Source organism: Psittacula echo, assembly GCF_963264785.1.
Source record: "Psittacula echo genome assembly, chromosome: 9".
Lineage (NCBI taxonomy): Eukaryota > Metazoa > Chordata > Aves > Psittaciformes > Psittacidae > Psittacula > Psittacula echo.
The window spans coordinates 16,755,550-16,773,024 of record NC_137745.1 but is presented as its reverse complement, the minus strand read 5'-3'; the positions used below and the strand labels follow the sequence as shown (position 1 = coordinate 16,773,024).

Below are 17,475 nucleotides of genomic sequence, written 5' to 3'. Positions count from 1 at the left end.
AAAGGGAAAAAAGCAGTCAAGCATTCTTTGACTTCTCTCAGACCTGTAAGCTGAAATTCATTGCTATAAAGTATGGTTTGGATGCAGAAACATACCTTCTATTTCTGCAGCTGAAATAGAACAAAAATGACTTCAATCCCCTAATGCAGTTGTTTCCCATTGGCTTATTAGCTCATACATTTCAAAGTTCTAGAGTATTAATGCTTATTTGACTGTCAGTCATTTTTTACAAGATATTTTTAAGAGATTCCTGCTCAGCACTCTAGTGACAGTTTGGACAATACTTCAAGCATACTTTGCAACTCTTTGTTTATGGACTAGCAATGCATTTTGTGCCTGAACCGAGGGATTTTCTTGTGAGATACATTTGCAAAATATGTGCTTGCATTTAGGAAAAAATCTTTAGCTGCATATCAGCTGGTTTCAAGTACATTATATTCCCTTATATTGCTTCTGAGTAGGCTCTCCTTTAAGATTCTTGAACTAGAAGCATTCTAAAAAGTGACACAATTAGAAGATTGTCGAAGTTCTGAATCACCTGATCAACATTCTAAATAATCAATAGATTTCTTTCTTTTATTACTGTAATTACTTTTCTTCTCTACACACAGGTGTATGTGGGAATTACAATATTTTTTCAGTTCTCATCCAGTTAGAAAACAAACATTTTCTACCTTTTAGCTTTTGCACAGTAAGGAAAGTGCCTTGTACAATTGGAAAGCTAGTAAGGAAGCCACAGCTCTTGCACTCGATTATGGAAGCCCATTTAAAGGAGAATAGAGTTTTTCTATCTTGATGTGTTACTTCCAGTAAAATTAATGCAATGGCTGTGTAGATACTAGACACATGCAAATAGGCAGCTCATCCTGACCAGACTGTGCTACTTAAATGATTGATTTTCTTCACATGTTTTAAGATGCTTCAAAGGGTATATTGGGGCACATTATTTCCAACTGTACACTTTTTGTTATAAAAGCAGAGGAATAATGAATGATTTCTTTGACAAAAACGTACATTACTATCAAACAGTAGTAACGGATAGTTTTAAGAAGCTCATGTATTAATAAAAAGTATATTAAAAAAGACTCACCCGCCTTTCCTTAGACACATTTTAGATTGCCTAGGCATTTCAAGTAATGAACTGTGTATTTGAAACATCAGTCCTTGAGAGAATATCATGTTAAGGTATCAGTAGGTGTATTACTAGGCAAAAACACGTAAGACAACAGTGTACAGCAATTTTGGCTTGGGTGCTTCAATCTCAAAAATCTCCAGATCAATCTGAATAGTGTTAGCCAGGCATCAGAGAACTGGGGAGTTGTTGATATTTCTGCTAGTAACACAGTGTCTGTCCATAAAACTGACCTAGTAAAATTCAGTAGCCACTTATACAGTTGCTCCATCACTGAATCAACTGTGTTGGCGATCCATCACATAGCTTCTTTTACAGAAGCCTTGCCTATCTCTCATTCAAGTTACAGTAGTGTCAGCATAGATTATTCAAGTGTCGTAACTCAAGATAAATTCACTATGGTGAAAACAAGAGGAATTAAATGTGATAATTTTGGTACTCATGGGAAAATTGGGGGTTTTACTGGCAAGTACCACTGCTCATTATGTGTGTTCCTACATATCAAGTGAAAAAGCTAAAAATAAAAAGCAATTTACAAGATACGTGTTTGCCATTAATAGACTGCAAATCTAGATGTTTGAAAGACATGGGAAAAAATCTAAAGCCAGATATGCAAATGCATACTCAGATTTTGTAATCCTTAAGTGCTTGCTAGCATAAATTGAAAGTGAGGCAAAGAATACTATGCTCTCAGCTTTAGAACATGAGCTAGAGCATTAAAAACATGGGCACACAGAAGCTGCCACTTTGCCAATAACAAGGAATGCACTGGGATCCAAAACTAATAGCATAAGCCTTCAGTTAGGGCTAGAGAGCAAATAGAAAGAGCTGTGACTGGGAACACAGTCCTGATCTAAATGGAGATGTGCAGCCACGAATGTATTACACTAATTGGGAACACTTATTCTGCGCTTGTTGGTAAAAATAAGGACACTACCCCTTAACATCTACAGTTAAGTCTAGCATTTGGCACTAAGGAGTTGTGGTGTTTGTGGAAGAAACATGTAATAAATGTTATCCAGTGAGTTACATGTAAGATAGAGAGAGAAAAAGAGCCAGATGAAGACACACGAAAAAATGATAGGGCATATGGGATTCAGATGCAAACTGGTGAGCAGCAGTAGTTCCACATGAGTTCCCAGGGTCTGAAGGTGCCTAGCAGTAGCATTTTCAAGCCCTCAATCTACAATAGATATGGCTAAAAGAAAAATCATTATTGATTCTCGGAGAATTTTTAAGCTAAGTTTACTGTTATTAACTAGGTGATAATGCGCTGTGCTAGTGAGTGTTAGTGGAAGATGTCATTTTCAGCCATTGTTCTTGCTAACAGAATGCCATGTAACATAACGCAAAATATTGCACACATTTTGCCCACTCAGATCCACTTGCTAGCAAGATAAACCTATATAGCTAACCAAATGTAAATCTGAATTTTGTGCAGTATCTAATACATTGTGGGTTTGTTTTTATTTATGTTTTGTATAAAATCCATTCACTCTATATATCAACAGATTTCTAAATAAAAAGCAAGCCATGAAACCCATGCACCTCTAGCTAAAATGGTTTGCTTAGATTCTTTGGACATCTTTATTTCAATCTGGTAGACCCTCAATGTTTTCACAATCTGCAATTAAAACAAAGTATTTTGCAATTTTTAGCCAGCAATAGCTAATCTAACTCAGCTTAACCCAGGGGCAAAATTAAAACAAATTCTCATCCTCAGCAAGTAATTTCAGCTGGGCAATGGGTAATTTGTTGGTCTACAGCTAGAAATAATCCAGCTCTATAATTTAATTATATAAATATCATTTAAGAGAGATTCCAGAGCCGGTTCACTAGGTCAATTAATATTTGCTTCTCTGCCTAATCATCCAAGTATCATTTGTTATAAAATGAAAACTGACATCTATATGCCTGTAAATATCTTCTACTTCAATAATTCATTACAGAGAAATAACTTTTGAGCAGTTTTGAATTTTTTTATTTTTTCATTTTGTTATGCCTTCATTTTGTCTGATCATGACAATACTCAGCATCCTATTTTAATTGTTTTGGGGTTTGTGCTGTCAGTGGAGACTCTACAAAGTCTTCAGATGCATCAGATCAATTCGCTTAATTCTTTGGGGGAAAATATAATAAAAAATAAAATAATACTGAGCCAGTCAGCTTCAGTTGTTTCTGTATCTTTTGTAAGAATCATTCTAAATATAGTAACTCCCTAAGGTTTTTAATTTTCTTTTTTTTTTTGAATTGGCGATGGAGGAATTATCAGGTACAGAGATATGGGCATCCTTTTGTCTTGAAAGATGTTAAATGTGTATTTTTTCCTAGAGAATCATGGCAAACCTTCCCTTTCTTTCAGGAAAGATAAAAATAACTGTCATCATCATGAGCACAAGACATATAAAGCACATACTACTTCTACATTCTTCCAGTCTCTTTGAGAAAATTAGGAAGAGTTGAAGAGCAAAAACTGAAGAATTGATAAACTTACACTACGAGAAAGAATACATTAGCCTGTATGTAGCTATGCATTATAGTTAGACTCTTCAGTATTCAAGTTCTGCATGTTTATAGCAAGTTCTGTATCTCTGATAACAGACAGTGGAAGCAGAGATTCATATTTTGCCAAATTTTTTGTCTTTCAATTCTGAAAGTTTACTATCTTCATTATCTTTCACAGCGACATTTTTGTAAAAACATCTCCATATTCTATATTTTAATATCACAGATTTTATCTGAGACTACACTCTGGTGCTATAGTTTTTAGCAACAGCATATTTCACCTTGTTTTGAAACAAATGACCACATAAAATTAAGTGGCCATTCCCTGGGTAATACTATGCATCCTTAATCACATCCAACACTCCCCAACAGATGTGCTATTACTAAAAAGTCCTACTTGGCCAGAAAAACTTAAAGAAATTCAAAATGTGAGCTGCTGTGAGCAACATAACCTAGAATTGATTGATGGCTTGGCTTCGCGAACAAAGATTTGGGAAGGGCATTACCCACACTCACTACAAGCACGATGACCTAGAATACAGTTGCACTAAGATACATCTTGAGATAGCTCATCCAATTCTAACAGCTTGCTAATAGCGATCCTTACTAGTAATCACTTCTTTCATGTTTTCCAACACTTTACCTATTGCAAATCATATTTGTTATCAGGTCCTAGTTGCTGCAAAGACTTACTGCTAAGTACCAAGTAGTACAGAACATTCTCATTCATTTTCAGCATCTATCGTAGGCTGGTTCTGTCACAGACTTCTTGAATGACCTTGGACAAAACACTCACATCAGATATTAAAGTGCTTAACGATTCACAAAAAAATCTGATGTTCTTAGCTTGGAATGGGGTTAGGCAGGGAAATGACAATCTGCATATTTAGGTGACCTTTTAAGATCTGTCTGTTCTTTCTCTTCCATTCTCATTTGTAAAATCAGCACTAAATATATCTTCAGTTTCCCAGTTTGTGTCCAGCTGCCTGCTTATGTTGTAAGACTGTGGAAATTCCACACCTGATGCTAGAGTGGCATTTAAAGGTGGGGACTTACACAGTTAGGTTTTTGAATATATTTTGCTGCTTCTACAGGGACAATATTAGGCTCACAGCCCTTGTGATTTGTTGTTTCTGAGTGGTTAACAAATGGTTTGTAGTCCCCACGGCAAGCCATGACAGTTGAGAGCTTGCTTTGTTCTAATTTATGTTAATATTGTGAAACATTCTGCAGAAATACTGCGAAGAGAGCTCTTAAGCTTAATCAGAAAAGACATACTTAAAACTGTAAGCTTGAATAAAAACCAAAAAAAACCTAGTCCAAAGGACATAAACGTAATATTAAATTTATCCAAATAGAACAGGGGAAAAAAAAAAATCAAATAAGCAACAAATAAATTTGTTTCTGAAACGTCTTTTTAGCCTGAGGAGTCCAGTAAGACACTGCAACTGGAAAAAGTGTGCAGCTGAGCTCATCTGCAAAACTCACCAAGATTTCCTGCTGATAGTATTGCAAACCACTCTAGAACATTGAAGCTTATTTAAAAGTAAACATAGCTCAGTGATTACTAAACTCACCCAGTATAACACATCAGTCCATCCTTCCATGGTTATACACTGGAACACAGTCAACATAGCAAATGCAAAATTATCAAAGTTGGTTATGCCTCCATTTGGTCCAACCCATCCACCCTTACATTCAGTGCCATTCATGACACACTGACGTCCATTCCCTGAGAATGCACAAGGTGCTGGATCTTCTTCAACTAGAATGTCTGAAAATTGAACAAAAACAAAGACACATTTTTCAGTTCTCAAATTTTTGTGAGTGAACTCTTCTCATGAACAAATATCAACCCTGCTGGAAGGTAAATCCAGATATCAACCTGAGATATCCTGAGAAAGGCAACCCATGGGAGCTTCAGACTTTTTACTCTCATATCTGGGCCTTGCCACCTTAAAATAGGTTAATCAAAATTGAAAGGATAAAAGAGCTCAAGTAATTCTTGATTCTGGAAAAAAACGTAATAATACAACAGAATTTTTTTAGAATCTCCTCATGTCCTTTTTTTATTCCCCTCTTCATTACTGTTTTTCACTTCATACTAACATATGGACCACCAGGGAAAACAGGTCTGGATTAATTCCCATGCACAGTTTACTTCATTATTTACCTGACAGAAATGTACCCTTAGCCATCAAATTTCTCCCTCATGATGTTTCACTCCTTCAAAATTCTTCCATAACAAACACTTTCATTTCATCATTTCACCTGGATGGAGGAACACTGTTTTCTTTCTCTACTCATTTCAGAACTGCACTTCTTATCAAACTGCCACAATCTTGAAGGAGAAACACTGCCCAATTGTGGACTCAGGAAAGTAAATAAATGCCCTGGAATATGACTAGCTAGCTTTTCAGTAATCAGAGATTAGGGAAAAAACAAGCAAACAAACAACTACTGAGTTGTCCCTTGTAGATAGTCACCCACTACTTTCACTAGTGACATTTCAGTTACACACTTCAGAAATGAAAACCTATTCAAAGTATGTTTTCTCTAAGTGGCTTGCATTTTTGTTTTTGTTTCTTAAATTTCATGCACTCTTTCTATAATTATGAACTACAGTGAAAACTGGAGTTACAACAGTTTTAGTGCTTTGGCCCCTATTCTATTTCAAACTGAAACTCCATAGAGTTGAAAATCAGAATTAGTCCCTTATTTTAGTCAACAATTTCATGACTTACCTGAATCAATAAGAAAACAAGATTTGTGCATTTTTCCAATAAAAAGTTCCAATCCTATAATAGCATAGATTATGATTACAAACAATACCAAAAGGGCAATATGAAGAAGGGGGACCATGGCTTTTATAATGGAGTTCAGGACAACTTGTAAACCTAAAAGAAAAGAGGATACAAGATATGAACCAGTTTTCTATGTCTTGTTTTACCAGATTTTCTGTAATTACATATTATTATAGATTAATGATACAGACATGCAGACTGAGTCAGTTTTAAAACTACTGACCAGAAACACAGTGTTCCTATAAGATCATAAGATACTTCATAAGAATCAAAAGCTCTGTGTCAAAATCTAATTAATCCCTCTATTAAAAAAGTTATATCACAGAAATCAGTGACTGAAATGTGTCACTAGAATTTATAGGTTTGTTTTGGTTTTGTTTTCTGAGGGGTTTTTTGAGGATTTCTTGGTTTTGGGGGTTTTTTTTAGAAATAAAGTGCATGTAGTCCATGTGTGGCTATCCGTCATTTTAGATGGCCTTCAAAAGTTCTGTGCTACCTATTTTTTTTATCATTATTCCTCACATCACTTTCAGAAGGTAAGGCTCCATTATTTTTTTTCTCCTTTATTACTTAGCCAAACCTTGGTTTTACCAAAAGAAGTTAATCCCAGACTACTGAAGCTGCCATAGTACCAGTGAGAACAAAATATGCCTCTTAACAGACTTCCTTCCTGACATTTCATAAGACTGCTTCTTTCTTCACTGAAGTTCTTTTGTTAAATATATACCATCACAATAATTTCCAGGTAGCAGACTATGATATAATAAACACAGCATTAGGATTCCTTCTCTTGAATGTCTTCATGAACCTCCTATTCAGCCAAATAGTTTCAGTAATTAATAATGTATTAAAAGAAAACAGGAAAGCTTAACAGAAAATTCAATGCTTTCTTTAAATAATATTGTTCTACTTTTTAAGTTTTCTAATTTATCTGTTAGCTCTACTGAGGTAAACAGAAGGCATTCATGTGCATTGGTGGGGGCAGGAAATACGAAATGTGCAATGTGCTTTGGCATACACTTACCAACATATAAACTGATTAAGGACCACCTACACTTTCTGATCTGGTTTTGAAATTAAAAATTTGGTGTATTTGCATTTTAACATGCAATTTACTTTTATATAAAGCTTCTAAAAAGGAAGTGTATTCCCCTGTCTGCTTATTGAACTGTGTAAGAAGATCATACACTGAATGAATTCACAATCCTTTGTTCAAATTGAAATATCATTTGTCTTGAAACTCACTTTCTATACATAACCAGATAACAAAAGAATCAAATTTATATTATCTCATTTCTGTTAGTGTCTGGAACAAGAAAGTTAAGTAATCAGGTCTGTTACAGTATTCATTTCCAATGAAATTAAATAGAAAAGAGCTTACTGGGCACTCCTGATACAAGACGGAGAGGTCGCAATACACGAAAGGCTCTTAGGGCTTTGACATCAAAGCCACCAGGTTTGCCACCTGAGTGGCTGCCACCTTCTGTTTCTTTGGTTAATTGTTCCAATATTACACTAAATAATCTAGAAAATGAGACGAAGCGTAAGGTCATCACCATCCATTTGCCATGCAATCAAAAGTATTACAAAATTACTTGAACTGCAGAAAATTCTGAAAAGCTGTTCAGCTATCAAACTGCGGGGCATATTTACACATTAAGTCATGACAGGAAGAGTCATGAGGTGTAAGAGTGCATCCCCCCAGAGAGCGATGATCACATAGTATCCAATAAATTAGCATTCTGCTTGTATACACAATCTGCTATTTTTGAATAAATAAAGCTACTTTGCTACTTCTTCGTTCAAACATTTTAGCTGTAAGAATTAGTTTTAATTAGCTGAGAATTAGTCTTCTCTTTAGAACATGAAATAGATAATCATTAGAAACCATCTGTTTTATTTTTTGTGGAATATATGAACTCCAAGGCACACTGCAGCTCAACAGTCTAAATACAGTTAGCAAAAACTGAATATATTAAAATTGGAGTCCAAAATTTAACAACGCCAAAAGGATTTGGTTTTTTACACATGGTATCTTTGAGGATAAAAATATTCTCAGATGACTTATTTATTATACTGTGTTTCTTCACTGCAGAAATGAACTAGTCATTCATTAGAACAGTTTGGAAGGCAAGATCTTTATCTTTCTTTCCCACTTCCAGCAGCAATTTAAAGAGATGCAAGTGGTTGAAGTGCTAAGTAATCCTAGGTTTATTCATCTGGCTTGGACCTGCATTTCAGATACGAGGTTTCCTAGACTGTGGCTAGACCATACAGACCATATTATCCTTTGCCCTGAGTCTGTAGTTCAGTAGTTGCAAAACCAAACTTCTCCTGAAAAGAATTATCAAGTCAATAGAATTTTGTAGTCATGAAAAAAAACTCCACACTTTTAAAGGACTCCTGGAATTTACATGTTTTGGGGTTTGTCAAGACAAGTTTTCACAACTCTGTTTCACAGCCCTGTCACACTGGATCATTCTGAGGAATCACGTAGTATTTAATGGGCTTCCCAAACTACAATATTGAATACTTTCTCCTCCCTCAGTTAGCAGTCGACCTGTATCAGTCAATGCCCATTCCCTATTCTGCTTCATTCTTCTCCAGAGTGAAAACCAGGCATAAACACTACGTACTGCTATAACCACAGAAACCAAGACAGGTTATTTCAGGTCCTGGTTTAGCCCTATAATTTAATAGAAACATAATTCTAAGAAAAGGAGCAACCTCAATGATTTCAGTGACTACTGATGCCTTAAAGGTAGATAAGATTTAAATGACTTCTGAATCAAGCCCCAGATTAAGAGAAGCTGCTTTCAGCCTGTCATCATTCAGAAAATTAAAGGGCTATAGGCATAGGAAGGTGCTATGAAAGCTTTTTCTACCAGGACCTTATTCTTTCACAAAAATCAATGGAAATTATGTGGCATAGCATGCAGGCAAGTAGTAGACTGCTCTGAAAGTAATTCATACTCTGTTATGAAGTGACAAAGATGGGAGAAACCCACACTGACAGCTACATCTACAGCTCTGTCATTTTACGTCTATCCTATAAAGACACTGAGGTAGAAATCCACTGATCGACCTTGTTAAAATTGACATTTATTTTCCTGAACAGTTTATGAAAGTTTAAATGCCAAATTTGATGTTGTGGAAAGAAGTCTGCATACATGCTTCCCTTTTGCTAGTAGAGATTTCATTTGGCATAATTTACTTTTTGGATAATTTTACATAATTTTACAGTTTGGACTGCTACAGTTTCTGCCGAAAAAGCAAATGAAGCAAATTTCATATAATACATTCAATACAGGGCACATGGCAGGTCTTCAAAGCTATTAAAATACCTAATGAAATTTCACAATGATACTAGGCAAACAGAATCAGATCCAGAAGTGATTCCATATCCACCTTGGGTTATATACAAAAATCAATTTTCACTGGGCTTTTAAGTATTAATTAAAGAAATGGACTAATGCTTGCTTACTTGCTTATGTGGGTTGTGCTGTTCTTAAAAGAACATTGCTCACAGAGTGCAGGAACAAAAATATTGCTCATTTTTGTCAGTGCCTGACATGTTATGAAAGGTCCATCTTGTCTTCCAGTTAGACTGGTGACAACCTACACAATAGTTTATAATCCAAAACTTTCAGTTTTGACTAGGATTTACATCTTAGTGTGATATTTTAAGTATTTCATAAGATGTAGTGCTTTTTATTTCGTATTTTGCACAGATTCAGTGGGAGCATTTGACCTAACTAAATTTAGCTTCTAATAATGAGTGTTTAATGAGTTAATGGAAAATTTTTTAGTTATCATGTATTTAGGACAGAGCCAAAGATAGAGGTCATGTTAATTAGACTGCTCCAGGGCTACTGTAACTCCATGGTCACTTGACAAAAGGGAAGAGGTCTATTCAAGTGACTGCCTGGCAAGAGAATAGAGCTCTTGTGTGTGATAGTTCCCACACCTGCCCACCAAGCTTCCCCTTCAGGCACAGAGGCCAATCTGTTGAGAACGACCTGACCTAATGAAGGATCTATTTATATAGAAATTTTAGTCCTGGACTAAAACTGCCTGAATGCCAAGCAACTGGCCCAAATACAATCTCAATAACATTTACTCTCTCAGAAGCAAATAGTTGGGCATTCATAATACTGGCCCAAATTTAATAATGCTTTACCATAAATTCCTTTACTTTGTCTCTTTTTCTATTCCCTTCATGTAATGACATGAGTTAAGGGCCTTTCCAATTACAGGCAACCCTTGATATAGTTTCAACTTAAAAATGAAACTAGACTTGCACAATGCATGACAATGTCTTCCTTGCAAGCCAGCCACAGCATACAAAGTTATATGTTGATATTGTTCTCAATGTTCTACATAAGAAAAAAATGGGTTTTTGTTAACAAAATTTACGATATTGGAAATTGTCTTTTTTTTTTTTTTTTTTTTAACTGGGACAGGCTGTCCAAAGAAGTGGTGAATGCTCCATCAGTGTGTGAATGCTCCAGCAGTGCTCAAGGCCAGGTTGAACAAAGCCTTAGGCAACATTGTCTACAGTGAGGCATCCATGCCTATGGTAGGGGGGTTAGTCCTTTCTAACCCTAACTATTCTATGATTCTATAATATAAATTCCACAATATTTAAGGAACTGGGGAATATATGCTTCAAGATTAATTCCCTAGATAGCTGAAGGTAGGATCTCCTAACAAGCTAGCACAACTATTGACACAATATAGCTGACACAAAACATTATTATCATAAGCAGGTGTGTAATGTAGATGTGGGATGGTCTAATCTCCACTCTTACGTATCCTGTATGAAGCTTGAGCAGTCCCTCCTATTTAGCATACATCCTTCCCCAGGCAAGCCAAAGTTATATTGAGGACGTAACATTTGCAATGTAGGCACTGCAGAAGTGTTACTTTGAATTAACTCTAACCTTGTTTGGTGATCCAAACACCCATTTGGTTTTGGACTGTATGATTCTATGATTCTATATACATATATGGAGCCTGATGTGCATCACCCCACTTTCACAAAGGAAAGTCCGATTTTCCTCAGATTTCAGGAAAGCCAAGGAATCACCCCATTAACTCTGTCTCCCCTCACCACTCTTCTCCACTTCAAACCTCATGAGTTCTCCCAGACATCTTTGTAGAATAGATGAACTCTTCATAACCACAGCATAGGGATAAATGAATAAAAGGAATAAGTATGTATGGACCTAAACAGACAACCTTTATCATACGGAAAGACACCAGGAAAAAAATCAAATGGAAAAGATTTTGCAAAGCAACAACCAAGGAAAATTTCTGGCACAACTCAGAATTCGTGAGAACTTTCAAGGATGTTGCACATAGCATTGAAAACTTTTAGGACTTTGCCTTGAATTTTTCGCTCAGCTCATTCTTTTACTCCAGAAGAATAGAAATCAAGCGCAGGCCATTACTCACAGCCAAACAGGCCTACATCTACCTCACTGTAAAGAAGATTTAAATCTCTCTGTAAGGAAGGATAAATTACTTACCCTACTACTACTATTACAAAATCCAATAAATTCCATCCATTTCTAACATACGCATTGGGGTGTAATAATAATCCGTATGCTATAATCTTCAAAAATGTTTCAACTGTAAAAATTATCAGGAAGGCATATTCTACTTTTTCCTGTAGAAGACAAAAAAAAGTACAATGAATGACAACATAATTTGATGGCTCTTTTACCAGTTAGAATTGCAGAAAGCGGGTAAGTTGTATTGATAAGAACTAAAGAAATGCAATATTTCATGTCAATTTATTTTACAGGCTTTAACTGCATAGTACTTAATGACAGCTGTACTGACAAGGTTGTAATTACACAATTACATCTGATTTTCCTGTTTTCACATTCTGTGAAAGAGGCTCCATTTCTGCAAACATGTAAGTATACTGTACCTTTGCTTAATCAAATAGTCCCATCCAAGTCAATAGGATTCTTTGCATTCATTAAAACCAGAAAATGCTGTAGAACAGGACCCTGGACTATCCTTAGAATGCATGCTATGATATACTTCCATTGTTTCAGCCTTTATTTAATCAAGACCCAGAGTTCTACCTAGTAAGGGAGTTTGAGACAGTGTTATCCCATACTAAAGAGACTCAAAATGTTGGAAGCTATTTAGCAGGGTCTTCATTTCACACTGTCTCGCAACTTTTTCATCTTGATGTGGAAGTTTACATTGACTAGTTCTTCCTTCCACATCACCAGAATTTCTTTAGATCACCCTAATATGCTTGAAGAACTTTAAAGTTAGTACATCACCACCTTGTATCATTGAAGCTCCAACTTCAGATTTGTTTCAATGCTTTTCTAAAAACATTATTAGTTTATTAATTTTCCCAATGTTCTTATTTAAAAGAGAGCTATACATTAACTGTCTTCTTGCTAATTGGATAATATTTTTTGTGGCTTGTTTCTATAGCCATGGCATATTTGATTTGGATAAATTGCAAATCACTGCTATAAAACCAGGTCTGTTAACACATTTGCTCTTTTTACTTTCAGAAATCATCATTTCATGTAATACTTTGTTTAGTTGCCTGTTGCTACGCAAATACTGGAGTCAAGAATAAGACACTTTCTTTTAATTTGTACACGAACGCATAATCACAAAAAAATAAAAATAAACACAAAAATATAAACACAATTGCTCACAATGTTGATCATATGGACTATATGCTCAATAAGGATTACAGTCTTCTAACTATGATATATACTCAAATATAGCTCAGACATTACACACAAAACTATGTGTCTGTTATTTGTTACACAGCTTCCACATGCAACCAAATAAAAGCAAACCTCAATCATTCGTAATTTAAATAAAGATCTTCATATTCACATGTGCAACATCTTTAATTTGGCAAACTAGATTTCTTTTCCTCATGACAATGCCATTTAGGGTTATGTATAGGATGTGTTATATCCATTTATAACTCTGACACTGGTGACTTAATAAATATAGAGGCTTATCAATAAACTACAGCCTCCTCTCCAGGCCTTCATCTCCAGTAAGCAGCACCCTTGGATCACCATGACAGGTAAGACTTTCTCTCAGTGCAAAGCAAGGATTCCTGGACCTCCTCTGTTCAGCTCAGTCCCATATTCCCGCCCTTCTCCTCTGCTTTGAGTACACAACATAAATACTGCAGAGCTTCACCCAAGGCAGCTTCTCTTCAACTGTGTTATATCTTGCCTGATATCATCCAGCCCAGTGAAACTGATGGACATCTTCCTTCTCCTCATACTTCCTAACTCTTTTTTCAAAATTGCCCCTTCCACTTACCTCTTAATTTACCACCAGTAAACTGAAAAAAATTACTGGATAATAAAAGCAAAGTGGCCTCACAAAAGAAACAGAAAAATTATTGGTTTTGGTTTGTGCACCAAAAGCCATCAGATTTATTTGGCTAGACAGCACCACATACATTACAATAACATGAATTATCAGCGTTCCTGAGAAAGATACTGCAAAAATGCCTAAATTCAAGGAAATCCTATGATGTACACGTTTCACAATAACAGCTATTTTTGTCTCCCTGCATATAACTAAGTCTGTAGCTTGGATATAGAAACATAAATAATGTAAGACAACACAAAGAAGACAAAAATATTTTGGTTGGCATTTGCTCTGAGCGAAATATACTTCAAGATCATAGTAGTAAAAGAAAAGGTGAGACAAAAGAAGTTTTACATATGCAAAGTTTCAACACCTTCTTTACATAAATGGAACACAGGACACAGGAGTGGATGACACCTGCTGAGTCATTGCGTCCAGTGTCCTGTTGCTACAGTCAAATATGTAATTTAATTCCACTCATCAAGCTACCAGATTCCGTCCTAAAAAAGCATCTTTGTCCTTCACTGCTCACCATAAAAGAATGTTCCAATGCTCTTCTACTATAGGGGCTAGGCAGTCCTATTCCCAATGTAACTTGCTTAATGTTCATGTGCCCTTGAAGTTCATTTTAATGTGACTGTTCAAATTCAGCAACTCTACCCTATCACTTATCATCCATCTTTTAAAATAATATTGGTCTTGTTCCTGCTTATTTTATTCTCTTTTATGGAAGTGGGAGTGTTTCTTATTTCCTAAATAGTACTGCAAACATTCTATTAAAACAATATGAGATATAAGACAAGCTCATTTTTTAAACCCAATGGTGGGCTTAAGGTCAGTGTGTGTCACTTAGCAGATGGACCATAATAAACCTTGACAGCTGCACCAACAGAAGCCATGTGAATCTCAGCAAGGAAGTATGTCAAGTTCTGCACCATCAGGTTAAATAATGCCACACCAATATGGGCTGAGAAAGGACCTCAAAGTCATAGTGGGCATCAAGTTAAATATGTGCTCATTTGAAATCAGACATATTCCATATTGGACTGTATTAGGAACACCATGGTGACCAGATAGCAGGAAATTATCTGCCTCTACTCAGTGCCATCAGGCTGCAGCACTACTACAATTTTGGCTCTCTTAGTTCAAATAGCGTGTTGAGAAAGTGCAGACTCCAGTGAAGGAAAGATCTCCTGTTCAGCAAAGAGAAGGCTAAGAGAAGGTCTAGCAGTAGACCACCATTACTTGAAGGGGAGTGTGTTAAAAAGACCTTGAAGCCAAACACTAAGTAGTAGCACATGGTAAAAAAAGGGGGAAAAGCCACAAGCTACAGGTCTGTAGGTTCACCAGATGTTAAGATTAACTTCTGTATCAGAAGAGTAGTGCCAAACAAGAACATGAAAGTTCAAAGCAAGTTTTGAAGATGCAGCTAGGCAAAGGTGTAGCTGACCTAACCTAGCACTGGTGACACTCCTCCTAGGCACTGAACGACTAGGTAACCTCCAGAGGTTTCTCCCGGTTAACAATTCGGTAATTTCTATTACTATGATATGATTCTGATAATTCCTATGTGATCATCGAGAAAAAGTACAGACAGCTTCAGGACACATGCAAGCACTTACACCCAATGCACATTCAACATGCAAAAGGTTCTCATTCTACTGAATGTTGAATGGGGAAGTTTTTCTTCCTTTCTGTCAAAGAATGGAAATGTTTCCTTCCATCCTTGTTCCCTTTATATATGATTTACATCCTTGTTGTAAAGCATATATACCCCTGGTTCCAGAATTTGCCCCTAAAAACATATATGCATAATGGATACAAGACAGAATGAAGAATGATGTTATTAATGGAGCCAATGGCACAAGGGAAAGATGTTTTGTAACAATAACCACTGGGCAATCCAAGAGCCACGATTTCTTGAAAACCCTGAGAAAAGGAACACGTATTTCTATACATCTACAAACAGAGGCACCCATTATTTCCCAGTGTTTCATTTTTCCTCTCTTCCTCTATTCCTTCCTTCCTTTTTCTTTCAAGTTCCCACTCAATTTTTATTTTTTTTCCTCTCCTCTCAAATCATGACTTGTGACTTCCCCAGAGGCCAGATGAATGATTTGGCCCAGTAGTTAACAATATTCACAGCACAGGCTGTGCTTTCTTTACAGGCTGTTTTTGTGGTGGGTTTTTTTCTTTTTTCCCCCCCCTCTCTCTTTTAATAAGTAGGCAGCCAACAGATGTTCTAACATAAACTGCAAAGTTAACAACCTGCTCACCCTCAGGAAGAACTGGCAGTCCCCTCTCACACTTCGGTAACTTCTTGCCAGTCACTTAGAGGCATCACTTTTTGCCTCTGGCAACTGAAATAGATCTGTAGATGATGCATCACGTACATGTCCTGATCTTAAAGAACCATTACTCAAGAGTAAATATAGTTTAATGTATCATAACATTTTCAGTATTACTGGAAGAGTTGCAGAGGTCAGGCTGCTGTGTAAAAATACCTAAATCTCTAAGAGACAAATGAAAAATACAGACTGAAGACTGCAGTTCTAACAGTTTATGATGCAAAGATAACATTTTATCTTTTCTCTACAGAGGAGAAAGCTGCACATCTTGCTTTGTTCAGATTAGTTGAGATCTTTAAGTGAATACTTCATTTCATTAAAAATGGAAGTAGGAACACTATGAAAAAAGACAACCAAACGAACAAAGAAGGGAATACCTAAGACTGCCTGCCTCAAAACCAAAATCTTTATTAAAAGAAACTCAGACAAAAATTTTGGTTCTAAGAAATTGCACAGATTAAATTACAATTATTTATATTATTACAATGCAAATAGTATATACGTTCTAATATCTATTAATGCATTTATTTCTATGTTGCATCACAAATGTAGCAAAGAAAAAATTGACAGCTGTAAATCAAAAGAAGATATGAAGCACAAAAATCTGTGTTACTACAGATCCAATTCTATGGCTGTATAGATTAACACTAGTTTCTTCACTGATTTGATACCGCACAGAGCTACATCCTTCCCCTTTTCAGGCAGCTGTCCCTGCAAGGCTGTCTCACATTTTTGTCAATGTTGGTTAAAATCTTCAAGTCTCAGCAAATTTTTTCTGAATATACAATGCAACAACAGGACTGATAAGACACACAGCCTTTCTGATAGAGTCCAATGAGCTCCACTTTGATACTAATCATGGAGTACAAGACGAAGCTACCGTTATGCACTGAGTTTCAGTGAAGTCATTAGACCTTCATTTTCTCAGAAAAAAATTTACATTTGCTCTCTTATTTTAAGTGAATCAGCTTAGCAGAAACCCTGTTGCTCAGGAAGAAATCTTTTTTCCCCTCAACCCTAGCCAGATGGTGTATATTAGTCACCATTTATTATCTTCATATTTTCAAAATCTCTGAAAGAAATATGCAAAGCTACTGCTGCATGTTGTAATGCGATGCACCAAAACTCTGCATTTAACTTAGAATGTCTCACAAGGTAACTGTTTCAAAAATAAAAAGTAATTAATTTGCAAAATCTTAATCTATTACACTATATAATTAAGTCTTCTCTATTAATTTCTACTCTCCGGGCACCAGACATCAGATTTTTTTCTTAACTGGGCAAATACATGTAGATTACTCTG

The 17,475-nt window shown here is 35.9% G+C and overlaps 1 protein-coding gene across 1 annotated transcript in view; it reads right to left on the bottom strand.

Annotated features, from left to right (window-relative positions):
• The window catches only part of CACNA1D (calcium voltage-gated channel subunit alpha1 D), a gene marked incomplete at both ends in the record, with an annotated part of 193,841 nt that overhangs the window by 115,878 nt on the left and 60,488 nt on the right, over positions 1-17,475 (bottom strand). Inside the window, 4 exons of the mRNA XM_080625329.1 lie at positions 5,215-5,411; positions 6,382-6,534; positions 7,823-7,965; positions 11,973-12,112. Of these exons, the coding sequence (XP_080481455.1) occupies positions 5,215-5,411; positions 6,382-6,534; positions 7,823-7,965; positions 11,973-12,112 (633 nt within the window). The remainder of the gene's footprint in view (positions 1-5,214; positions 5,412-6,381; positions 6,535-7,822; positions 7,966-11,972; positions 12,113-17,475) is intronic.